This window comes from Copadichromis virginalis, linkage group LG12 (assembly GCF_057382275.1).
Source record: "Copadichromis virginalis isolate Kocher_CV1m ecotype Utaka linkage group LG12, C_Virginalis_male_GT1.1, whole genome shotgun sequence".
NCBI lineage: Eukaryota > Metazoa > Chordata > Actinopteri > Cichliformes > Cichlidae > Copadichromis > Copadichromis virginalis.
Window position 1 is genome coordinate 1,299,111 of NC_140629.1, and position 27,055 is coordinate 1,326,165.

Sequence of the window (27,055 nt, forward strand, 5' to 3'; positions counted from 1 at the left end):
GTGTCCAGCCAATTATTAAATACAAAGATATTTTAAAAAGGCTAACCAAAAAGTCCAACCATCAAAATGTATAACTGCTTTTTTTAAACGTATCCGCTTGAACAGTAGAGCCTGTCAGGACTCCGTTTCCTTGTTTTTTACCATCACATTGCTCTGCTTGCGTATGAGGAGCTGGTTAGGCCCTTCATTAGTGGCTTTGATCATTTTCCAGGCATCATGGTGCATGAGTCCCTCCAGAGAACCGCCATTGATAGACAGGACTTCATCGCCAACCTCGATAAGTCCGGAAAGCTCTGCAGCTCCTCCTGTGTTAGACATGAACAGCAATTCAGACTCAGATAAAGCTCCTTATTTTACTCTGGTCTACTTATGATCTACACGCTGAAGATATATTCAATTTGATTTGAGAGATGGCCATTCACCTGGCTATAACCAACCGTCCCTGTCAGTGTCTGTTAGATTTAAGCCTCTGATTTCTCCTCTAATATATGCATATCTCACAGACTCTCATTATTTGAATTAAGTCAAAGATTTGTGTTTAAATAAATAATAAAGGTACTTTCACACAGGATACACTGCAATCATTACTTTCAGTGTGGCCGTTCCAAGAAAACACGCATGCAGCTGTCATGGTCACTGAGGTCAAAGTTCAACAAATGTAAAGTTTGAGTTTGTTGAACTTTCCAGCGTTCCATCTATTCATCCTCTTCTGTTTATCCTTATCATGGTCGCAGGGGGGTGGAGCCTATCCCAGCTATCATAGGGCGAGAGGCAGAGTAAACCCTGGACAGGTGACCAGTCTGTCACAGAAAGACAGACAACCATTCACACGAACATTTACACCTGTGGACAATCTAGAATCACCAGTTAACCCAACCCGACTGACTGCATGTCTGTGGACTGTGGGATGAAGCCGGAGAGAACCCGGGCAAACACGGGGAGAACGTGCACACAGACAACTGAATTCAGGACCTTCCTACTGTGAGGTAACTGTGCTAACCCAAGTGCCACAAATTTTAAGTTATGCAACAAATTTTGACCACAAGAGGAAAATGCTGTGGGGGAAACAAGTTTCCATCCAAACAGAAATGTCAATGCTGTTATAACAGTCACGTTGTTTGATTTAAGGCAGACACAGTGTAAACAGCTTAGATTTTGTGTTTCTCCCAGTAGCACTACAGCTATTAAAGCTCTTAAAGAAATTAGGGGTAAAGAAAATAAACTGATCTCACTGTGATGGCTGTGTTTACTTTCTCTTCTAATGCTCAAACACTGCACTGAAGTCGGCTTCAATCACTAACTTTTACTGAATGAACGAACACAAAGGTAGCGTCCACTCTGTGTCCCACTGATGAAAGTATCTGTGTCTGTGGCTAAAGACCCGGAAAAATATACGTTAAGTTTGTGCAAATGCAAGCAGAACTGCTGCTGTAGCTTCATGATTAAAGTCCCAAGAATTGCAGTGAGTGTGCCCTATCCCCTGATCCCTGCTGTTCATTACAAATGCACCTACAAAATAAGAGAATGACCGTTTTGGGATTTTTTTTTAAGAAAGCATGAATGAAACCAGGAAGGAGTGTACACTGAAACACAGGAGGTGGAACGACTTTAGTCATGTTCCCTGTGATTCACACCAGGCTGAATTTGTTTGCTAAGCTAGTTATCTATGTAGCATTATGTTTATGTTTGAGCCCGAAGGTTTATGTGATAAAATCTTTAACAAACAAGAATCAGTATTCATGTTAACATTATCGTCTGTGACACCAGCAGTTACAAAGACACAGTTTACGTCACATGGAAACCTTGTGTTCATTGTTAACAGCGGCACACACACTGTGACGTCACAGTGTGTGTGCATTTTGTCTGAGAAGAAAAAGTCACCTTTAAAGATGCGTTTGACAGTGAGAGGCCTGTCTCCGTGGCTCAAAGACCTGCCCCCCTCCAGACTGAAGCCCAGTCCAACAGAAGTATTATGAAGCTCCACTGTTACAGCACCATCTGGACTGACATCCACAGCTGAAAGACATCCCACACCAAGAAGGACAGAAGTTAGATATAAACCTAAGAGAGGATGCTGCTGCTGACCGCTGGACTTCAGCTGATTGCAGAAACCACACCACGGGCAGAGCTGTTTGCAAGGTTAATGTTTGTATTTAAAAGGGTCAAATGCTCTGACGAAAGAAGTACTCTAAGTCAGACAGCATCAGAGTGATTTAAAACCGACGTTACAGCCAATGAGAATATTACAGGAAGCTCTGTGTACCCACTGGAGATGGAAACCTACCTCCGCTACGCTCCAAAGACTTCTGGGTAGCCGAGGCTTGTCTGTCAGAGATACACTGCACACTGTCTTTGTCTCTGTGAATGACCACTAAGACCTGGTTGGACTGCTTGGCTTGATGAAGACAGGATCTAGCCTCTGCGTGTGTTTTACCCTCCAGACTGGTGCCATTTATGGATAAAATGCTGTCATCTCTTTGGATTGTACCTTCAAGACCAGCTGCACCTTTCGTGAAGACCCGATGAACCTGAGGACAAAAACATATTAATAATACATATCATTCAGTCATGTATTAAATACATTTATTATGTGTTCATTAAGCAGATGGGTCTCCTGAATTATTGGAGGATCATGGCCTTTACAAAACTGTGAGAGGTCACGGTGAGTTGGTGCAACAGTGACAGTCAGTTACTCACTGAGCAATATGTGACTGATTTCAGTCGATCACTGTTGCTCTCAGGTTAACCAGTCCTTTCTGCATCTGCCATGAACTAATTAAGTGCACTGATCAAACACAACATTATGACCACCTGCCTAATATTTTGTCAGTCCCCCTTTGCTGCCAAAACAGGGCTGAGCCATCAAGACTCCACTGGACCTGAAGCTGTGCTGTGGCACCAAAATGTTAGCAAAACATCCTGTAAGTCCTCAAAGGTCCTGTGAGTCCTCAAAGATCCTGTAAGTCCTCAAAGGTCCTGTAAGTCCTCAAAGGTCCTGTAAGTCCTCAAAGACCCTGTAAGTCCTCAAAGATCCTGTAAGTCCTCAAAGATCCTGTAAGTCCTCAAAGGTCCTGTAAGTCCTCAAAGATCCTGTGAGTCCTCAAAGGTCCTGTAAGTCCTCGAAGACCCTGTGAGTCCTCAAAGATCCTGTAAGTCCTCAAAGATCCTGTAAGTCCTCAAAGGTCCTGTAAGTCCTCAAAGATCCTGTAAGTCCTCAAAGATCCTGTAAGTCCTCAAAGGTCCTGTAAGTCCTCAAAGGTCCTGTGAGTCCTCAAAGGTCCTGTAAGTCCTCAAAGACCCTGTAAGTCCTCAAACGTCCTGTAAGTCCTCAAAGGTCCTGTGAGTCCTCAAAGATCCTGTAAGTCCTCAAAGGTCCTGTAAGTCCTCAAAGATCCTGTAAGTCCTCAAAGACCCTGTAAGTCCTCAAAGGTCCTGTGAGTCCTCAAAGACCCTGTAAGTCCTCAAAGATCCTGTAAGTCCTCAAACGTCCTGAGAGTCCTCAAAGACCCTGTAAGTCCTCAAAGATCCTGTAAGTCCTCAAACGTCCTGTAAATCCTTAAAGGTCCTGTAAGTCCTCAAAGATCCTGCAAGCCCTTAAAGATCCTGTAAGTCCTCAAAGGTCCTGTAAGTCCTCAAAGGTCCTGTGAGTCCTCAAAGATCCTGTAAGTCCTCAAAGGTCCTGTAAGTCCTCAAACGTCCTGTAAGTCCTCAAAGATCCTGTGAGTCCTAAAACCTCCTGTAAGTCCTCAAAGACCCTGTAAGTCCTCAAAGACCCTGTGAGTCCTCAAAGATCCTGTAAGTCCTCAAAGGTCCTGTAAGTCCTCAAAGATCCTGTAAGTCCTCAAAGATCCTGTAAGTCCTCAAAGGTCCTGTAAGTCCTTAAAGGTCCTGTAAGTCCTCAAAGGTCCTGTAAGTCCTCAAAGATCCTGTAAGTCCTCAAAGGTCCTGTAAGTCCTCAAACATCCTGTAAGTCCTCAAAGGTCCTGTAAGTTCTCAAACGTCCTGTGAGTCCTCAAACGTCCTGTAAGTCCTCAAAGGTCCTGTAAGTCCTCAAAGGTCCTGTAAGTCCTCAAACATCCTGTAAGTCCTTAAAGATCCTGTCAGTCCTCAAACGTCCTGTAAGTCCTCAAACGTCCTGTAAGTCCTCAAACGTCCTGTAAGTCCTTAAAGGTCCTGTAAGTCCTCAAACGTCCTGTAAGTCCTTAAAGATCCTGTAAGTCCTCAAACGTCCTCTAAGTCCTTATAGATCCTGTAAGTCCTCAAACGTCCTCTAAGTCCTTATAGATCCTGTAAGTCCTCAAACGTCCTGTAAGTCCTAATAGATCCTGTAAGTCCTCAAATGTCTGCTGCTTGAAGTTTTGAAAGGCTTGTTGTGTTTTGTAATCTGAGCTGCTGGTAACCTTTGACCTCTGTAGCTGGTGACTCTAATGAACTTTCCCTCAGCAGAGTGGGCTTTGTCACACTGTTTGGTGCATTTTGCTCTTGAAGAAACTTTTCTTGAGATTTTCTGGACTAACTGAATCTTCATATCTTAGTGAGGCATTCAAGGCAAGTAAATGAATGTGCAAGAAAATGTGCTTTAAATTGTTGCAACAGTCACCGTACATTATTGTTTAAATCTGAAGGATGTGAATCTGAACAGAGATTCAACATCTTGTACTTACAGTTATGTCCTTTTGCTCGAGGTCAACTCCTCCAGCAATACTGAAACCAAGTCCTGAACCTTCTCCTTTACTCAGGACAACAAGACGAGTATTTCTGTTAGTCTGCAAAACACACAGAGAGACAAATAAAGAACACTCAAACTCAGCTGGACTCTGTATCTGCAGTGAGACATTACCTTGGTTTGCTGAAGCAGGGTTGATATGTAAGCTTTCGCTGTTAGTGAGGACAGCAGTGTTTCCAGTTTACACTGACTCACAGGTGAAGCCGACAGCTCCTCTAAACTGCAGAGAAAAAGCCATCGAATCAGGACATTTAATGTGTTTTTTTCACCCACATTTCACAGTTATGTTTGGAGCAAAGCAGCTGCTGTGATTTACAATGACTGGTTTAAAGTCTCACCTGATGGACCAGCCGAGCTGCCGGCCATGGGTCTCTCGGGTCCTCTGAGCAGTCTCTTCAGTGACTTCAGCCTCACTGTGGTTAACGCTGTTCAAATCTGCTTTCATTGGAGTTGCACAGGTTGGAAAGCTGTCAGTCACTGGGGCTATAGTGGACTGGGTGTCAGAGTCTGTTTTATCTGCATTGCTGCACCCTCCTGCAACGTCCTCTTTGCACAGTTTTTCCAGCTCAGGCATGCTGAGAGCCCTGAGCTGCCGTAACCTACTGTAGAGAAGTCTGCCATGTTTCTTGCGCAGCACTGGAGGAGTGTGTGGTGCAGCCCCATCTGGAGCTTTGTGAACTTCATTCTTAGAAGACTTACGAAGACGAAGAGAACAGGATGTGGCTGGAAGCAGATTTTCCACATAAGAGCTAAAACTCCTTTGCCGTGTCCGGAAGTCAACAGCATTAACCAGTTCCATATAACCTGCAATCCTTTGGTTCAGCGGGGCTCTATATGCCAGCGCATACGGCTGAGGATCACTGCTTTTCACCAGGGGCTTGTCAACATTAGCCAGATTCTCAAAGGATTTGATTTTATGTCGGACAGAGAAAGGACTGTAATCTGCAGACGAGGCAGTGTGTGCGGACAGGGTCTGTGTGGACAGGGTCCGTGTGGACAGGGTCTGTGTGGACAGTCTGGATGTGCTGGACTTCGCTGTCTCTTCTGTCTCCATAACTGTCACAGGTTTGAAACCTTTACTTGTTGAATGAGCTGCTGTAGAAGACAGTGAATGAAATGCTGTGTTGGTGACCGAGGCAGCTGTTCTTTCTTCTGCGGTGACAGTGGATGAATGCATTGCTGCTAATCGTGCATCTGTATCATTTCTGTGTTTATTTTCTTTTGAAACCTTTTTGTCTCTATGTGACATAGCTGCTGCTGCTGCTGCTGCTGACGATGATGATGATGATGATGAGGAAGACAGTCGCACTTCCATGAATGTCCTCTGAGTGGCAGGTCCATGTGATTCAGCTTTTGCTTCGTAACCTACGTGCATATCTTTTTTGGGCAGCTGCACAGTTTGCAAAGCTCCATCTGAATTTCCATGCTCAGTCATTATTTGCTTTGTGTCACCTGCTCCGGCCACAGCTAGGCCACTCCTGACATCAGGCTGGTTAGTGGGCTTCAAAATCCCAATGGTTACCACAGCTGCTGGATTTGTTGACTGTCTGAAGGAAGCCTTTGTATCTGCAGGGACTGGACTCCCCAACAGTTTTTGAAGAGGCTCCTCTGGGCTGTTCTTCTTTTTAATACTCAAAGCTTTAAGTGTGGAAGGACCACTTTCAACCTGAAGTCTGAAGTTACTCCTCCACACAGGACTGTCTGAGTAACCGAGGTGTTTCAGCTTTGAGCTTGTCTTAGGTAAGGAGCGAGCGTCAGGCTTTAACGTATCTTTACACTGCACGACTTTGTGATTGTTGCTCACTGACGCTGACATTTTGGATAGCCTGGAGCCTGAGGGGTTGGATTCCACTGAATATGTTTGTGTGTCGTCACACCTCAGTAAATCTGATCTTTGGGAGACGTCTGCATGCAGATTTTCAGTGACGGAGTGGGCTGCTGGTGGAGCATGGTTTCTGTAAACGCTCGTGTGTCTGGATGCTGCACACGCTTTAACTCTGTCAAAGTGTGGCTCTGTAGCAGAAACAGGTGCTGTACTGTTAAGAAACTGGCATGGTGACCGTGTAGAAGAGACACCACCAATACCATCTGCCATGTTCTTTACCACTGCACTGCAGTCACTGTTTGAACCACTGACATCTGCAGTGGGATCCATGTGTTTACAACTAGGATTTGATTTTTCTGGACCTGATCCGCTGAAAACTGCAGAGCTGCCTTCTTTCTGTTGGTTCACACATTTATTCATCAGAAAGGCAGCACCCTTTTCATCTCTGGCTTCCAAAGGAGGCTTCTCACACAGGGCTGCACCATGTTGGCCTGGACAGCAGGTTTCAGGCTCATCACATGATATTTCCTCACTGGTGTCGTGGCTCACATCTGATAACACGTCGTCTACATTGACGATGGGCAAGTTACAGTCTGGTTGGATTGTGGCTTTTCCTAAATGTGTTCTTATTACTTGATCAGTCCCCCCCTGAACAGATTTGGCTGGATCCACTGTGGATCCATCACTGCTCTGTGACCACACAGTCCCTCCCAGGCTGAGCAGTCGATCTACAGCTGGCACAAGACATGAAAAGATCAGGATCGAATGAGAGGAGGTTGGTAACAACGAATAATTTACATTACATATTTTTTTAAATATGAAACCAGTGAATTGTAATTTATATGATATAATTTGATGTGTAAGTTTAATTATTTATGTGTACATATTAGTGATGCAACGGATCAAAAATCTCACAGTTTGGATCTGATCAATTTTCGGATCAGCAAAAAAAGAAAAAAGACAAAAATTTAACATTTACTTATTGAAGTATTTTTTGCCTGTTAAAAACATTCAACTCAAGACTCATTCCACGCAGTTATTAAAAAAAAAATGGTACAATATAGTGCAGTATAGGGCTTTGTATCTACCACTCAATTCAATTCAATTCAGTTTTATTTATAAAGCGCCAAATCACAACAACAGTCGCCTCAAGGTGCTTTATATTGTAAGGTAGACCCTACAATAATACACACCGCTCATTACATCGCACTCCGCTGCCCTGGAGCTCCACCCATTTGTAGTAGTTGGGCAACAGAAGATGCCTGGGACAGTTCAGCCATAACTTTAAACTTCTCCTGCTCATACATGCTTGGAATGATCTTGCCACTAAAGTGGACGCGCAACCGGATATCATAGCGTGGCTCAAGCACATTCATCATAGTTTAAACCCCTTGTTTTGCACAACAGAATACGGCCTCCCGTCTGCAGCTAAACACCCCAGTAGCTTCTGTAATAGCTTTAGCCCGGTCGGGCTGGGCAGCAAAGGGCTGCTTAAATGCCACAAACTCCTCTGCTCCTCCACTTGGACCGCTAGCGCTGGCCATAGCTATCGCTTGACAGACCTACCACGCGCACCATACACATACTTTTTTTTCTTCTTTTTCGAATCTTCGGACCACGTGCGTGCCGAACCGTGGAGTGGGATCGGTTCAGATTACGGATCAACCGCGATCCGCTGCACCACTATATAACATGTATCTATGTAATTCAGCCTGTTGCATGAGAGGTGAGGCGCCGTCATGAAGGTGAAGTGATTAAAGACCTTTTCTCATGTTAGCAGCGTGAAATGAACCCGAATGGATTTCTCTCTGATTTGAACCAATGAGTCTATCAACTGTGTTATATTTGATACAGTCATTGCTGTGAACTGCTGACTCCTAACATACAGAGGGAATGCATACAGCCACACTGTACAATACTATTACATACGATACAGTGATATGCATCAAAAGGGTTGCATTATATTATAATCTACAATCTCATAAGGAAAGACTAAAGCTACTGTACACAGATGTATACTCAGCTGGTCAACTGCAGGACTTAGCTGGAGACATTGCTGTGGCTGATCCAGGAAGTCACATGATCGACTGCTCTCTCTTGTATTACACATGTTTGCACTTTAGTGTCTAACATGCAAAGATGTGAAGAAGTCTCTGTTTACCAGTTACAGAACTGAAACTGTCAGGAGCAGCGTATATGGACAGGTTATCATCAGAGGAAGTGACTTTTCCTCCTTTTTCCTTCGCCTGCTTATCAGTAATGTTGATCTATGATGACATGTTTACTCAGAGAGACATGATGACTTTAAAACAGACATGTGGAAAGACTCCCCGTTTCAGTGCCCCACAGCAATCTCTGTGTTACATAAAGATTAATGTTACACTACGCCTAGTGTGAAGCTACAGGGCAAATCTAATATTGGTCATTAAAAGTAAAATATAAAGGTTAGTCACCGTGAACAGAGAGTCAGAGGCGTGCAGGTTGCTTTGGGGAGGAGAGAGCGGGGATGCTGATCCTACATCTGAGGTCAGCATTAAAGGAAAACACACAGCAGTCTATGTGAAAGCTTAAAGAGTAACACTACCTGGTGGCTTAGAAACAGCACTACACAGCAGTGTAAGCGCACATTCAAAGACACACACATATACGATTTAATCATGTCGTAACCATTAAGTGGAGACGGTTTTCCTCCCAGCAGCTGGAGGTTTGAGTGTAAGCTGATGGGCAGGCTGCAGAAAGTGAACGAGCAGTGTAGCGTGACAGAAGTGACATGTTCAGCTGCTTAGTGTAGCTGAGCATCTAATCAGGAATCCAGCCTGTATATTGTTAGTGCTTCTTCCCCAATGCAAAGACAACTGTGTGATGAGACGCAGACCACAGCAGCTATAAACATATTATTACTGCACTGAGGAAATGTAGAAAGGGTTGGGTGGAAGGAAGAGTCTAAAGCTCTGAGTAGCCAATGTTTGTTTTTATTCTCGTCTGACATTGGCCAATCAGCTGGGCAGTCCATATATACGGTTTTTAAATGGAGCTTTTCTATTTTCTCAAAGCTTTACACAACTAGGCTCTTTCATCCATTCACACAAAAACTTTTTCTATTTAACTGCTTTCTATCTAACATTCAGAGACATTCACACTCCGATGGATGCATCAGAGAGCAAGTTGGGTTTAGTATCCCGTCCAGTATATTCAGCAGGGATTGAACCACCAACCCTCCGATCAGTGTTGGGGAGTAACAGAGTACATGTACCGCCGTTACGTATTTAAAATACAAAATATGAGTAACTGTATTCCGTTACAGTTACTGTTTAAAAGGGTGGTATTTAGAATACAGTTACTTTGTTATAAATGGATTACATGGCAGTCCTCTGTAATTCTGGTCATTCCACGCTGCGCATTGCGGCTGGAAACCCAAACAAAACACGCGAGAAGAGGCTGTAAAAAGAAAACGCGTCCTGTTGGTGGCGTCAATCACACGATGGACCCGGAGCCAGCGCCAGCGCAACAGAGTTTCGGACTTGGAAGTTCCAACACCATTTCATATTCAAAGAAGAAAGGGATGGGCGAAATTTAACAGTGCAATGCAAAAAAAGAAGATGCTCTCCTCGCCAAAAACTCCACCTCCAACCTAACAAATCAAGTAAGTTATTTTTAAAAACTAACGTTAGCCTACTGCAAATATCTCATTTTAGTTGTGGTAGCTACCTGGGCTATGTGCCACTTCAGTAGCTTCGATGTGATATTGCTGTGATTTTAGCTAACATTGTTAGCTGACATCAGCTAACAATGTTAGCTGACGTTAGCTAAAGTTAGTTCATAGACTGTTAAACTTGATGGATAGCATTAACAACCTGCTAGCTTCAAATTATCGTGTGCAGTTCTGAAAGCAATCCCAAAATGATTAACAGTAAGGTGGACATTAAGGTTGGGCGAGATTTAAAAATTTTCCAACCAACAATCGTCAGTCAAACAAATGATGATAACCAACATATTCGCGCAGGTGACTTGTTAGTGGGCGGAGTAATGTAATCATGCACGGACTGATTTGCGCATCTAGAACATAAATAGAAAGTTTTCCTTGTTGGAGTTTCTGTATTAACATTGCTCCTTTTTTGGATTATTCATTTATTTATTTGAGATGCACCAAATTGCACAAAAAACCTTAACTTTACCTCTGATATTTTTTTATGGTCGCTGGAAGTGACATTTTGGTTTTTAACTTATTTGTTGTTTGGTCGAGTGTCTAAGACATAAACACTGGAACACAGTTAAAGTGGAAGAAGAAGACAGTTTCTTTGTATCCCTACCCACCATTGCGGTTTCTTTATTTAAATTAAATGTTTAATTTTTTCCTGAACATAGACTACTGCTGTTCTTTCATTCTGAGTTTGAGTAAATGAATCGCTGCATTTGTTCATGCCGTTAAAACATCACTATTATATTTCCCGTTGACTGCTTCTCTTGCCTTCAACCAACATTATTATTATACTTACTCATGGGCAAAAAAATTAAAAATTCGTCTTGTAAACACAATCAGCGAAAGGCTCAACCTATTGTTGATAGTCGATATATTCGTCTAATCGCCCAACCTTAGTGGACATTAGGTAAGGCTGCACTTTTTGCAGTGATCTCGAATACAAAACTATTTCTTCATCAGTAATATTTTGTCTTTTGTTCGGTCTCTTTTTTTTTTTTTCCAGAGGACGCATCCCAGGGTTATACGCAGTTTACCCAAAGCAAACACATCGGATCATGGTGATGAACAAAGTGGCAAAGACACAGCCTCTCCTCCTCTCAAACAAGCCATCCTTAGCACTCCAGCCATCAGCCAAAGGAGAGTAAATTCCTTGGTATTTGACTTCATAGTCAATGAAGTGCAGCCCTTTTCTACTGTTGAGAACACCTCATTCCGTAAGACGGTTGAAGGACTAAGTGGGGGCAGGAGTCCTGTTTGCAGAAAAACATTGATGACTCGTGTTGAGAAAACCTTTCCAAAAAATGAACGAAGCAATAACTGAAATTCCTCTACATACTCAAAATGTGTGCACAACAGCAGATATCTGGACTGCGCATCACAGAAGTTTCATTGGCATCACATGTCACTGGATCGAGTCAGACACATTGGATCGCAGGTCTGCTGCACTGGCATGTGAGAGGATAAGAGGCCATCACATTTATGATGTTATTGCCGCCAAAATAAGTCAGGTTCATGCTGAATTCCATATCAGAGGCAAGGTTAGTGCTACAGTCACAGACAATGGGAGCAATTCTGTAAAAGCTTTCAATGAATATGGAGATTCAAAAACAGAAGATGATCTGGAAGACACAGGTGATGCACAATTTCATGATGTCACTACAGTACTTGAGGAGGAGCAAGAACACGAGGAGCTGAACTTCTTTTTGCCACCACACCATCGATGTGCTGCGCACACACTAAATCTCATTGCCACGACTGACCTTGATAAAGCTGCTTCACAGCAGGGTGTTTCCAGAAAATTATACAGGAGTGCAAAGGCAAAATGGGCAGCCATCTGGAATAAGGCTCATCACTCATCAGGTGCTTCTGAGGTAATTGAAGAAATTGCCCAAATGAGATGTGTTGTACCTTCAGTGACTAGGTGGAGCTCAGAGTACCATGCAATCGAGAAGCTAATGAATCTACCTGAAAGTCAGCTCAATGAAATCTGTGAACATCTGAAGGTGGCAAAACTGCATCCTCAAGAGACAGTGTTTCTCAAAGAGTATGCAGCCACTCTGAAACCGCTTGCCTACTCAGTCAACCTGCTCCAGGGGAAAAGAACTGCTACTTCGGATATGTGATTCCCACCCTTCTCGGTCTGAAAGCCAAGTTATCTGAAAAGTTGACACAAGTGCAATTTTCAACTCACATCCTCTTAGCGATCATCAAAGCAATTGACACTCGATTTGCAGCTGTATTAGCCTCCCATGAAGCAAGGATGGCAGATGATGAGAGAGAATCCACGAGAAGAACGATGGTCCAAGAGGCCCGTCTCCTCAACACAGAACCTTCTAATGACACCAGCACCACTGGACATGCCTCAGTGGGAAATGAGCCAGAAGATGATGACGACAACAGCTTCTTCAGTTTTCAGAGTACACAGGTGACCTGTTCTACAGCGGAGGATGAGGTACAGAGGTATCTTCAAGATTCAGATAAGACATTGACCTCATTAATGGGACATCCAGTGATCAGAGCCCTCTTCTTAAAACACAATACAACTCTGCCGTCAATTGCTCCGGTCGAGCGTCTCTTTAGCCACGGAGGTCTCGTCTTCACCTGACACCATAACCGCATGACAGACAAACACTTTGAACAGGTGCTCTTGCTGCGTTACAACCGCCTTTACTGGACTGCAGACTAGGCGGAACAGATGTAGGTAGTCTGCTGAAACTATCCTGGTATTGTTCACAGATGGGGCTTGCAACCTCAGTATTTTGTAGTCTTTAGTATTTGTTTTTGGCATGCATTCAAAAAGCAGCACCTCATATGTTTACTGCAATTGTTCGCCAATTATTTGATTTTTGGGGCCATTTAAGGTTTTGAACCAAGCAGTTCAGCACTGACACCTCGGACAGTTCTTTGTTGCTTGCCTTTGTTAAATGGCCATAAGGTAATGTTGCTGAGTTGCATTAAAACATATATTGTCTTGTTTTAAAAATTATATCTAGGGTAAGGTTTAAAATGTAATTTCTCATTGTTACATTGAGTTTGAATATCTGAGTTGTATTGAAAAATCTTTTGTAATTTAAAATTTTTGGTGGAAGAATAATATTGACAGTAAATGCCAAAATAATATATTTTTCATTTTTGAGTATAATTTTATATATTGCCTTTTTGTCCTAATAAGAAAACAGTCATTGAAAATGCTGATATTTTTTCTCCTTGTGCCAGGCTACTTTTGATTTTAACTAAGTGATGTTGGTGACCATAACAGTAAATACTCTTCAATGGCAGATTTTATGTTTGTCTAATACTCTTCCACTTGTCAGCTTTATAAATAAAAAAATATTGTTAAGGAAAGATGGTGCTTTTTTATTATCTTTAAGAAGACAAAACAGCTTATACAAACATACCCAAGTCTTTGCTCCTCTACATTAAATATATTAAGTTGGGCTTAACAGCCAAATGGTAAAGAAAAACAAACAAGAATGTGCAGGATGTGATAGCGACATTTGTGTAGTTGTAAAAAGCATGACAATATATTAAGTAATCCAAAGTATTCAGAATACGTTACTCACATTGAGTAACTTAATGGAATACATTACAAAATACATTTTGGGGCATGTAATCTGTAATCTGTAGTGGAATACATTATAAAAGTGACCTTCCCAACACTGCCTCCGATCAATAAAAGGCCTGCTGCGACCCCACAATGAGGGACAATCCAGACTGGAGTCCCCTGTGCCTGTTTCACAGTGCTTTCAGCATCTTCTCCCTGACTCGACAGCATCAGGCTGTAATTTCTTGAAGCAGGTGAGCTGCTCATTTTCATCTATTCAGCTTTAGAATAAAGTCACACGGTGAGCGTCTTACCTGAGATCGGTCTCCTGATGTCCAAGGCCAGTGTCAGAGGAAGGCTGTGCATGAGTTCACAAATGTCCTGGTAGCTGGAGGAGCAAACTAGTTTATCTCCAATCTTGACGATCTCATCTCCGGGACGCAGCCTGCCTGCAGACTCCTGGGACCACAGTTAGAGAAACAAGCTCAGCCTTTACATGGAATATTTTTAATATCTTAAATCGTTTGATCCTTTAAAGAATCACCAGAAAATTCAAATATTCTTGTTCATATTCAGTTTGCAGAGAAAATTTTGCATATATATTTGAATTTGTATCATCTTTGCTACAGCCATCATTTTTTTGCTTTGCAGTTTATTGCCAAAAACTGTGTTGTTGAATTTATTTTGTTTTTTGGGGGGAACCCCCAACCCCCATCCCACTGGTGTAGGGTTGAAAGCAATCCCACGTACCCTTTCTGCTGCACCTCCAGGCTCCACCCCAGCGATCACCAGCTTCAGTGGTGATGACATAATCTCCAGTTCAAGCCCAAATGAATTCCCGTCGTTCCTTCTTAGGATCACCGTGTTAATGGGACAAATCCCTGCAAACTCACTGGCATCTTCCTTCTCATATAGCTGACTGGGGATCATGTCGGCAGCCACCGTGGGGTTTGTTCCTGTGCTGTGGGATGGGAGCTGGAATGGGGCCAAGGCCAGGGTGGGTTCATCCGTTTGGGATGTTTGCTGCTGGGGTAGGTTTGGTGCTTCAGTGCTCATAATGACCCTGTTCACTGCTTCAAGCTTGGGGGACTGCTTTGACTCCAACTGTCCGTGACTTTGATTTGGACAGTCCTCACTGCTGGTGGTCATATCAGTGAGCACAGAGCTGCTCGACACCCCTGCTGTGTGATCTAAAGGCTGGTGGATGAACATGAAGGTTAACTCACAACCAGGTGACTCTGACTTATTGGGAAAACCATCCTTACTTTGAGTGGAACTGTCACAGAGTGCTGTGGGTATATCTCTGCCTCCACTCTGCAAATCTCCACTATCTTCACCGTCTAACACCGAGCTGCTAAATACACCTGCTGAATCACTCTGTGACACGTCACTGCAGGTAAAGGCTTCAGATTTTGTGGGTCTGTGGAAGGGCTCAATTTTTCTGCTGCTGGCTGAATTTTCTCCCTCGCTGAGGTCATCCTCGAAGCACTTCACCTGGCAGAGAAGTGGGCTGCGTGCTGTGGGGGGGCTGGACCATGTGATGGGCTGGCACACGGCCTCCACATGGTGACTGAGAGGTGCAGAGGTTTGGTCTTGGATGTTGTTGTACACACGGCCGTCTTCCACTTCTGTCAGAGATGGGCTGAATCCTGAAAATAAAGATGAACTTACAGCTAATTTTTACAAAACTGGATGCTGTGTAATTGTTTAAAGAGAGATGATAAATGCTTGGTCTCTAAAAAAATCTCATAAATGGTCGGTGGCATGTGTGGGGGCAGGGCTTGAGGCTCTTTCCTCTTGGATGCCCCGAGTGCCCTTTTCTTCTGGCTTTTTTGTTTTTTAATGTGTGTGTGTGTGTGTGGAGTCGTGGCCGCTCCCCTCAACAGTAAAGTTTAACGATTAATCACAATTTTGCTAAATAAAAGGATCTGGCTTGCATCAGTCACATGATGACCTTTAAACCAATGCTCACCCTTGAAAGCAGAGTGCGCTGGTTACGAGCTGGGAACCAGTTTGCAAATACCATGCACATTTTCTGCCACCTGGGCGGTGCGGAGCTGTAAACAAATTAACTGGGAGACACAGAGTGATGCAACAAAAACCAGTAAGCAGGTGTACAGCGTACACTGTAGTATGTAGCACACAGGAGTATTAGCTCATTATGGACACGCTGGTCAGTTGCCTTTTGGCAACTGATGAAATGAGCGTGCTGTGTGTGCAACAGCTCGGCAAACATTACCTGTCCTTTTATTACCTGCACAGGTGTGCTGGTCACAGCTGCTAGCTGACTGGCTAAGACTCTCAGGGATCTGTAGCTCTGTGTCTCAGGGAACATATTTAGTTTTACAGTAAGTTACAGGGCTTTCCCTGACTTTGTGGAGGACTTATATTTCACTAATATACATATTCACATACAGTCAGGTCCATAAATATTGGGACATTGACACAACATTTTTGGCTCTATACACCACCACAATAGATTCCAAGTGAAACGAACAACATGTGCTTTAACTGGAGACTGTCAGCTTTTATTTGAAGGTATTTACATCCAAATCAGGTGAAAGGTGTAGGAATTACAACAGTTTGCATATGTGCCTCCCACTTGTTAAGGGACCAAAAGTAATGGGACAATTGGCTTCTTAGCTGTTCCATGGCCAGGTGTGTGTTATTCCCTCATTGTCCCAATTACAATGAGCAGATAAAAGGTCCAGAGTTCATTTGATACAATCCAGCACATTTTTATGTTTGTTGCAGATCAAATAGAGTTAGAAGGTAGGATCCCATTGTTCCTGTCTAGTTCCTAGTGGATATTATCATTTTATTATTAGCCTTAGCTTCTAGCCACTGTATTAATGGCAACAGCCACAGGTAATGTGATCACTGGTAACTCCTAATAGTTATGTTAACCTTTTAATACTTCAGTCGTGTTGTTTAGAGGTCAGTAAAGTTCTCATTTCATCAACTACTGTTCACATGTCAAGCGTGGTGGAAGCAAACTTTAAAGTTAAATCTGTGAAATATTCCTAAAACGTCTTCCTGGGATTTAATCAGTAACATTTTACCATGTGGTTTTGATGAGCAGTCAGCCTTGGAGGTAATGCAGCTCATCTGGTGGAGGACATCGTCACTATCTGAGCCCATCAACATGGATTCAGATGGGAATGAGTGGCTGGAAAGTTCCTGCAGGAAGTACTGAGACAACTCTGCCTCTGAACTCAGGGAGCCCTGTTTAAGAAACAATCAAATTGGACAGAAGTTGAAATGAAAGGAAGTTTAAAACTATTAAAATACATTTAACTCATTAACTGGGATGAAAGGGTGTATACTATAACTGTAAGATTTACTTTGTTACACTGATTAGCTGTTTATTTAAAACCCCAAGAAAGTTGATGAAACAAGAACCAACTACGGAAGGCCAGGAGTGACAAAATGAATAGATAAATACACCATTAATTAATAAAAAGAGTCATTAATTAATTAAACTTGGAACTAAATAAATAAATGCCTCAGAGGCATTCACACTATTGATTTCCTGTTTCTCTTTATTCTTTCTTCTACCTTATTCTAGTTGCTCAGACCTTTGCTGGTTAACTACTCCCTCAGTTTTCATCCGATTTTCACCATTCAAACTTTAAACTGTTCTGCTCCTTCTGCTAACGCCTACTCTTTTGGTGCTCATAACTTTTATACTTTTTGAAATATTAAGGGTTTTTTTGCAATTTTTTGGCACATTAAGATGACTAGGACAACATTACAAGTGTGGTCACTGATTTTGCTGTGTTTTAGCTCAGTGAGATGAGCAGAGCGGGAGGCCCGGGTTCGAATCCCGCCTATGGCAAAAAAAAATTTAAAAAAAAATTCAGGTAACAGTTAAACCTTTTAAACTCTTTTCAGCAAAAATTCCAGATTCTTCAGCTGTTTTTTAGCAGAAACTACAGCTTTGTTACCTCTTTTCAGTGCAAAGTTCTGCTCCTTTCCCCTTTTCTGTAGAAAGTTCTGCTTCTTCACCTCTTTTCAGCAGATTTTTCAGCTTTTTGGCCTATTATCAGCAGAATTTCCAGTTTCTTCATCTCTTTTAGCAGAAAGTTCAACAACTTCACCTCTTTTCAGCACAAATCTCAGCCTCTTCTGCTCTTTTCAGCACAATTTTCAGTTTCTTTAAATCTTTTCAGCACAAATTTCAGTTTCTTCACCTCTTTTCAGCACAATTCAGCTTCTTCTGCACAGTGCACATTTTTTCTCTTATATCTTTCTTCGGGACTAGAATTGGTTTGGCTCAGTGGGATGAGCAGCTGAGATCCAGTGGCGAAGGTACGAATCCTACCTGTGGCAGTTGCCACATCTTCCGTGCTCACATGCACACTGCTTTCTTGACAGTCTGCGGTGTACCCTTTCAAATACAGCCATCTTCAGCAATTACTTCAGCTTTTTCAGCTCTTTTCAGCAGTTTGCTCAGCGTCTTCTGCACCCTGCAGATTTTTCTCTCATCATATGTTTGACTCAGTTGAGAACCAGTTTGGTTCAGAGAGATGAGCAGCCGTTCTCAAAGCGGGAGGGCCGGGTTTAAATCCCGGTAATAGCACCATTTTTTTTCCCAGTAGACAGTTTAACTTCTTTAACTCTTATCAGTAAAAACTTCAGCTAGTTCACCTCTTTTCAGCAGAAATTTTAGCTCCTTCACCTCTTTTAGGCTAAATGTTATGCTTTTTCACTTCTTTTCAGCACAAACTTCAGCTTCTTCAGCTCTTTTCAGCAGATAGTTCTGCTACTTCAGCTCTTTTCATTAGATTCCACTACACGGCATTCACACTGCATTTTCGCAGGAAATGCAACTTTTTCTAGTTACACTTTTATTCCATGCACAGCTGGTGTGGAGCACCTACAGTTTCATTGTACATGTAAAATAACAATAAAAGTCTATTCTATTCTATTCTATATGATTGTGTAAGAAGGTTGAAACTGAACCTATCAATGTAGCAACAAAACTAAATATATGTCTAAATGAAAACGTACCCTGCTGGCAGGCTCAAGGAACCTCTTCATGGTCCAGCTGAGAACAGGCGACCTGTCTTCCTGCATGTCCTTCACTGCTGGGCTGGTGTTCTTACAGGACACACCTACACATTAAAACCACAACAGACAAACCCAGACAAATACAGAATTCAGTGATGCCATCATTTTCACACGCCACACGGAGCAAGTTAGTGACCGTATTTCTAAGGTTTAACCTCAGCTTTATCTGAGTTTAGAGGGAGGACATTAAAGATCATCCAGGCCGTCATGTCTGGATTCATAGATAAATAACTGTATAACTGTATATCCCAGATTCTGTAAAGTTATTTATTTCATATTCTGTATAGTTTTTCATATTTATATCCTGTTCATAGCCTGTACATAGCTTGTACTCACTACAGCCTGTACATACTTATAGTTATAGAATATTCACAACATACCTCATACCGTGTACATTATAACATACCATAATAGACCCATTTCACTAATATACTTACATATCTATATTATTGCTAATATATATTGTAATATATCTATATCACTAAAGCACTTCTGGATGGATGCAAACTGCATTTCGTTGCCCTGTACCTGTGCATGTGCAATGACAATAAAGTTGAATTCTATTCTATTCTAAAACTGAGTATCAGCTGCACAGCAATGAGAGTGTGGTTTGTTGGATAGTTTATGTGTGGATGGGAACTGGGGGGTGCTGGTAACAAGAGGAGGCAAGCTCCTAAGAGGCCTGTAAGACTGTAGGACTGGGGTTTTATACAATCTCACCAATTTTTATAGAAAGAACTAAAAAATCCAAAGAGGTATAGATGCTGGGTCTCTCCTAATAAGAACAGGTTTTCCTCTGAACATTTAAGTTATCTATAAAAGTTACATCATTTTCTGGACAGCCGCCATTTGAAGACCCACATGTGGACATGCATATACACTACATATACATATATACTAGGGGACTAGAGGCTGATGCAGCCTTCAAAGTTGTTCCAGTGTCACCTGCTCTGGCCCCTGGAATACTTTGACCATGGTTGCTGGGACTCTAGTTTCACATTTCTAAGAGTAAAATCTTCCTAGCACATTTTGTTCTTTGGCAGGTATTTCACAGATTGGGGAAAATTAACTGGCAGAATCAATTTTCCCCAGAACTGAACAGGTTGGTGGGCACTTCTGTTTTTGACTACACTTCTTCCACAGTCACCTGCTGGGGCACAGCTGAGGAGGAAAGTGCAGTTAACCCCTAACACACAAACCTGCTGCTAGTGGTTTGGCTAACTGATAAGCTATTAGCTACACTAAGCTAGCAAATCCCTAAGGACACAGTTAGTGAATATTTGCATGTGATTCTGAAGAAATGATGCTTTAATACAGCCCCTGTAAGTTACTATGAAATAAGTTTCAATGAGAAAATTTGCAGTTAATCAAGCTACACAGATTGACCTACAGAAAAACACCACAGTGCACCGTAACAAGAACAGGAAGTGATCTAATACCATGGCGAGACCAGGACTAAGTGAACAACATCAACCCTGTCTTGTCACAGTACAGTGCTCTTCATTGAAACCTTGTTACAAACCAAAGAAACAGTGCTCTTGCCTACACAGTAGTTAAACTACAATAGTGTAGCAGGGCCATGTGTAAAATGATGGAGCTAACTAGTAAAATAGTTGATACAGTTAATTAAAATGTGAATGCTGGTACAGGTCAGACCTTGCGAATGAAATGAGTGCTTGTTCCTGCTCATTTTGTCCCTGTGAGTGGATCGAGTTATGATGTCATCCATCTCCTGCTCTGATACCTGAGGTGAGACAAAGAAACACAAAAAGATGCATTTTAGCATCAAGAAAGACAAACACATCCTAAAGCACCAACCTTCAGGAATCTACCAGAAACACAATAATTAGCACATGTGCCGACAATCCCATTTAACAGAATAAGGGGTTTTTGAATGAGGATGCACTACGATAAGAAGAAAAGCTGGTGGAGGCCGTCTGATGCTTTGGGCAAAGTGATAGTGGGAGACATTGGGTCATGCTACTCATGATGTTACTTTGACACGTACCACCAACTTGAGCATTGTTGCAGACCATGTATTATTTTATATTTGCATAGTGACTACTAATACCAATGACTAACAACGGGCCGTGTGGTCAGTTTCATGACCATTGATATGACCATCAACAACCATTGATTAATGGCCATGAGTCCCATTCACAGAGAGTTGGAGAATGGCTGCAATCACAGCATGTAAGATGGTGACAGATGTACCCTTAGGCCCCTCCTCGATTCAGAGATGGTCTTTCCCTTTTCATGTAAATGGCCTCCTTGACTCCGCCCTCAAACCAGCGCTCCCCCCTGTCCAGGATGATACATCCTCATCATTGAAAGAGTGTCCACTGGCCTGTAGGTGTGCATAGACTGCAGAGTCCTGGCCTGACGAGGTGGCTCTGCTGTTTTGTGCCGTCCTCTTAGCCAGAGGTTGTTTGGTTTCCCCGATGTATAAATCCTGCCAATCCTCCTGCACACTATGTTACTCTGTTTGTGTCGGGGGACCCGATCCATGGGGTGGACCAGCATATTTTGGGGCTTAAAAGCCACAGAGACCCGGTGTTTAGAAAAAATGCGTCTCAACTGTTCCGATACTCCTGACACGTATGGGATCACTACAGGTTTTCACTTAGGCAGCAGTTGTCCTTCTCTCCTGGATCAGCTGGAGCTTTCTTGGGTTCAGGAAAGGTTTGAGTAGCCCATTAGTTTGAGGTGTTGACGAGGCTCCCGTGTGTCAATCCAATCGAGCATCTGTGGGATGTGCTGGACAAACAAACCCCAACTGACACCTTCAGGGGTCTAGTCGAGCCCATGGCCAAATACCTCAGGGCTGTGTGGCAGCAAAAGAGGGACCGACACAATATTAGGCAGGTCCTTATAATGTGATGCTTGATTAGTGTATATACAGAGCTAAAAAGAAACCTAGGATTGTGTTTATGGAACATAGACTGTGTTTTTGTCTGGGTGAATGAGACTCAATTTACTTTGAATTCTCAATTAAACTAGAAACTGGTGAGTAGATCCGGGCTATGTGATACATTTTTGGCTCAACAACCCCTGAATGTCATGGGAGGAGAGGAACATCATGAGGATCAAGACAGAGGATGCAGGAGCAACTTCATCCAGTAGCTTGAATCAAACCAACAGTTAAGGCGGTTTTACAGGAGGCTGAACTTTTTATTTAAAAGCAGATCAGGTCTTACCTTTGGATTAGGATGCCTGCTTACAATAAGAGTAATGGGCCCAGGCCCACACTCACTGAGGATGGCATAGGCCTCACTGAGAGCAGCGTGACGAAGGCTGACCGAGTCCACCTCAAGTATCTGATCTCCACGACTGGACAAAGGCACAGGTGTCAGCACAACTCTGAACGTTGTCTCCTCAAGATTCACACACACGTCAGTGAGTAGATTATCACAATTACTGAGAAATACTCTCATTTAAACACGTTTTACTCTTCTGATATTAGTAAAACTACAAATTTTTACCTGAGCCTGCCATCCATCTTGGCCACAGAGCCCAGAGCCAGGCTATGGATGTAGATACCAGGAGCAGCGTTCTCCAGGGTCAAACAGCACACTCCAATTCCAAGGCCCACACCGTGCTCTGCAGGGGGTTAAAGCCGTAGTAAGTCCCAAAGTCAAGAAAGCCTCTGATTGATGCAGCAGTGAAACTGCTGTGATCATACTGGAACATACACTCAACAAAAATATAAACGCAACACTTTTGTTTTTGCTCCCATTCCCCATGGGATGGACTTAGAGACCTAAAATTCATTCCAGATACACAATATAACCATCCCTCCCAAACAGTGGTCACAAATCAGTCCAAATGTGTGGTAGTGGGCACATCTGCTATATTGAGATAATCCATCCCACCTCACAGGTGTGCCACATCAGGATGCTGATCTGACATCATGAGTAGTGCACAGGTGTACCTCAGACTGCCCACAACAAAAGGCCACCCTGGAATGTGCAGTTTTGTCTCACAGCAAAATGCCACAGATGCCACAAGCAATGAGGGAGCGTGCAATTGGCATGCTGACAGCAGGAATGTCAACCAGATCTGTCGCCCGTGCATTGAATGTTCATTTCTCAACCATAAGCCGTCTCCACAGGCGTTTCAGAGAATATGGCAGCACATCCAACCGGCCTCACAACCGCAGACCTCGTGTAACCACACCAGCCCAGGACCTCCACATCCAGCAGGTTCACCTCCAAGATCGTCTGAGACCAGCCACCCAGACAGCTGCTGGAACAATTGGTTTGCACAACCAAACAATTTCTGCACAAACTGTCAGAAACCGTCTCAGGGACGCTCAACTGCATGCCCGTCGTCCTCATCGGGGTCTTGACCTGACTCCAGCTCGTCGCCGTAACAGACTTGTGTGGGCAAATGCTCACATTCGATGGCGTCTGGCACGTTGGAGAGGTGTGCGCTTCACGGATGAATCATGGTTCACATTGTTCAGGGCAGATGGCAGCTGAGAATGTCCCAGTTCTTGCATGGCCAGCATACTCACCGGACATGTCACCCATTGAGCATGTTCGGGATGTGCTTGACCGGCGTATACGACAGCGTGTACCAGTTCCCACGAATATCCAACAACCTCGCACAGCCATTGAAGTGGAGTGGACCAACATTCCACAGGCCACAACTGACAATCTGATAGACTCCATGCGACGATGTGTTGCACTGCATGAGGCAAATGGTGGTCACACCAGATACTGACCGGTTCTGGGTCCCCAGACCCCCAATAGAACAAAAAACTGTAAACTTCCAGGGTGGCCTTTTGTTGTGGGCAGTCTGAGGTACACCTGTGCACTACTCATGATGTCAGATCAGCATCCTGATGTGGCACACCTGTGAGGTGGGATGGATTATCTCAATATAGCAGATGTGCCCACTACCACACATTTGGACTGATTTGTGACCACTGTTTGGGAGGGATGGTTATATTGTGTATCTGGAATGACTTTTAGGTCTCTACGTCCATCCCCTGGGGAATGGGAGCAGTAGCAAAGGTGTTGCGTTTATATTTTTGTTCAGTGTAAATCAATGCTTTGGTACTTTCACACAGCTGTGCTTGCTGCTACAGCTGGCCACGACACGCACAGACACACACACACACAGACACACAGACACGCACAGATACACACAGACACACACAGACACACACACAGACACACACACAGACACACACACAGACACACACAGACACACACACAGACACACACACACAGACACACACAGACACACACACAGACACACACAGACACACACACAGACACACACACACACACACAGACACACACACAGACACACACAGACACACACACAGACACACACACAGAGACACGCACAGACACACACACACACAGACACACACACAGACACACACACACAGACACACACCATCTCAGTGGTAATAAGAAAATCATCCAGTGACACCTGAACTGGTTCCTGGGTTCAGTCACACCAGCTCACCTTTATTAAGTGTAACTTCCATGACAATGCAGTCCTTCGGACCTGGGCCAGGGCCTCTGCGTTCATCAGCTTCGTTGAAGCCTGATGGGACTGGTGTACTTCCACTGGTATGAGAGTTGGGTGAAGTGGAACGGCTGAGGAGGGTGGGGGTGGGACATGGTGTCAGGCTGGGGCTGCGCAGCCGTGTTCTAATGGTCAGCGTTACAACGCCTTTCTTAAGTTGCTGTTAATGAAGATGAAAGTGGAAATAAAAACGTCTTTAGTGACTGTGCTGAGTGTTTTCTGTTTGCGGACGTCAGCACCAGAAATTCAGTCTATGGTCTCGCCCTTCAGCTGTCCTCGTCAGTGTCAATGTCAACATGATGGGGACAAAATATGAAACAACACATCCAAAACTTACAATACATTTATGTGACATTTGTGTCATTTAGTGAAAGACAAACAGAACTGTCAGCAAGCAATGCAAAGGTTTAAACCTACAGCACCGAAACAATACATCAGCGTTTAAGAGATGACTGACATATTAATCAGCTTTTAGCTTTTGTCAGACACATTTCAGAAAATGCTGACACAACACTGAAAGGTTCACACTGTCTCCTTTAAGCTTTAACTGTTTAGTTGTTTGACAGCTGACTAATAAGTGGTTTAATATCAGGCGAGGCCTGCTCCGTTATTATTTCATGACAAATGCAGCAGACATAATATCAAAAGTTAACAGTGCTGAATTGTATTTTATAGCTTTTCACTATGAATTTGAATACAAAGCTCAACTGCATGCAGCTGCCAGACAGCCGTCTGTAGGCTGAAAACCAATCAGAGAACTTAAGGATACTTTAGAAGTGGTCAAATCAATAATCTGATATGTCCCCCCCCCACCCCCGACCCCTCACCCATGTCCCTCCCTTTGCTGCCCTCCTCCCCAATGTTCCCTCTAATTTTTCATGTGTCTGAGCGAACACACAAACTCCCTGAGCGTCCCTTGGACCACTGTGAGCAGCAGCAGACGTGTGCACTGTGGTCACGCCAGCATCCAATCATCCAAGTTACATGTTTATTAAAATAATCAAATTACAGCATTTACATTTATGTTAGACAACTTTTAATTAACTGCTTTAGCCCACTTACAATGAAAATGTAAAAAATCTTGTTCATGACCTGTGTAGCATGTTAACACTATTGGACGTAAAAATAACTTGAACTCCAATTTTGAAAACACAACTTTCTTTTTTATTTTTTTTGCTCTGACTTGTATTATGAGTCTGTGGTCTGGGAGAGAGTCTGTAACTCTCTGTCTGCAAAATACAGTAAATAATGACCAATGTTGGGCAATTAATTATATAGTTACTTCTTCAAAAAAGTAACTGAGTTATGCAAACAACAAAGTTTTTTGCAGCTTTTACCTAAAAATGCAGCCAAGGCGTTTTTTAAACAAACATTTCAAACTATTTACAGAACAATCAGCTGTTCTGCATCAAATCTGATGCCACACAAATTATTTGTGCCGCTCCAAAAAATAATTTCTGTCCACTATGAGATGAAGGAGAACAACAGCCTGATACCTGCAGGCCTGACAGCAGCAGATGTATCACTGCTGTAACACCTGTAACACTCAGCAGTCGCCTCATTGTTCTGACACACACAAAACTATTGACTACACTACACACTAACTACACACTAACTACACACTAACTACACAAGATTTGCACTAAACGTCGCAAATCTCTCACATCTCAAACACGCCGTCACTTCTAAAACTTCCCCCCGTTTCTTAACAACTAAATGCCATGTTTTGATTGGTCCACATGGTACATTTTTCGACCAATAGGAAAGGCTGGGAGTTTTGGTTTTGTTTTTGCTCACATGCTTTCGAGCGTTTTCCTTATAAAACGCCGTTTTTACCTGCAGTAAATATAAACAACGACAGTATTCAGGAAGAAAATCAAACATTGCAGATATTTTATCATAACTCTGGTTTTACGTGGCCGATCAACTCAATTTAAAAACTGGTATAAAGTCCACACTTTTCCCGTCAGTTGTTCGTCTGTCCTGCTCACATCTCCAATGGTTGTACACGCTGTCATTAACGTGGCTTCACTCCACATCAGCCGCTTTGCTAAAACACCGGTGTCGGCACATAAGGACACTGTCATAGCCTGTCAACGACGTTGATCAGCTGCGTATATACGAATGTGAATCGCATCATTGGCTGGACTGTGGGATAAGGTGGCATCGTTCTGATCCCATACGGGAGCAGCCAGTCACTGACTAACATGCAGAACAGGATTGTTAAAGTTTTAATGTTAATTTCAGTTCAGGTTAGTTTTCTTTTTTGTGCGCAGAGACCTGCCAGCAGTGCGCAATTGCGCATGCGCGCAGCTTAGAGGGAACATTGCTCCTCCCCCTCTCTCCCTGTGTGTCCCTCACTCACCCCCCCCCCCCCCCTCGATGTCCCTTGTCCCCTCCTTGCCCCCCCCCCCTCACTCACCCATGCCACTCGCTCCCCCGTTGGGAGTCCCCCCTCCTTCCCTTGGGGTGTAAAAACACACCCCTTACACTGGGTTGATGGCACTTTCTTCTTTTTGACTTGGATTGTTGGCTATTGGTAATTTTCTCAGTATTATTGTAGAGTCTATATTTTATAATACGAAGCACACTGAGGTCACTGTTTTGATTTACGTAAAACTGAATTGAATGAATTTCACCTTC

At 43.2% G+C, this 27,055-nt stretch overlaps 1 protein-coding gene across 1 annotated transcript in view; it reads right to left on the reverse strand.

The window, feature by feature from the left end:
- pdzd2 (PDZ domain containing 2) overlaps nt 1–27,055 on the reverse strand; it is an 89,408-nt gene that overhangs the window by 153 nt on the left and 62,200 nt on the right. The window contains exons 14-27 of the mRNA XM_085474292.1: nt 24,350–24,572; nt 22,351–22,468; nt 22,066–22,198; nt 20,525–20,612; nt 18,809–18,912; nt 16,858–17,020; nt 14,546–15,444; nt 14,110–14,254; nt 5,065–7,285; nt 4,841–4,946; nt 4,665–4,766; nt 2,285–2,528; nt 1,882–2,016; nt 1–305 (exon numbers count right to left, since the gene is read on the reverse strand). The exon at nt 1–305 is cut by the window's left edge and continues 153 nt beyond it. Of these exons, the coding sequence (XP_085330418.1) occupies nt 115–305; nt 1,882–2,016; nt 2,285–2,528; nt 4,665–4,766; nt 4,841–4,946; nt 5,065–7,285; nt 14,110–14,254; nt 14,546–15,444; nt 16,858–17,020; nt 18,809–18,912; nt 20,525–20,612; nt 22,066–22,198; nt 22,351–22,468; nt 24,350–24,572 (4,872 nt within the window). The 3' untranslated portion in view covers nt 1–114. The remainder of the gene's footprint in view (nt 306–1,881; nt 2,017–2,284; nt 2,529–4,664; nt 4,767–4,840; nt 4,947–5,064; nt 7,286–14,109; nt 14,255–14,545; nt 15,445–16,857; nt 17,021–18,808; nt 18,913–20,524; nt 20,613–22,065; nt 22,199–22,350; nt 22,469–24,349; nt 24,573–27,055) is intronic.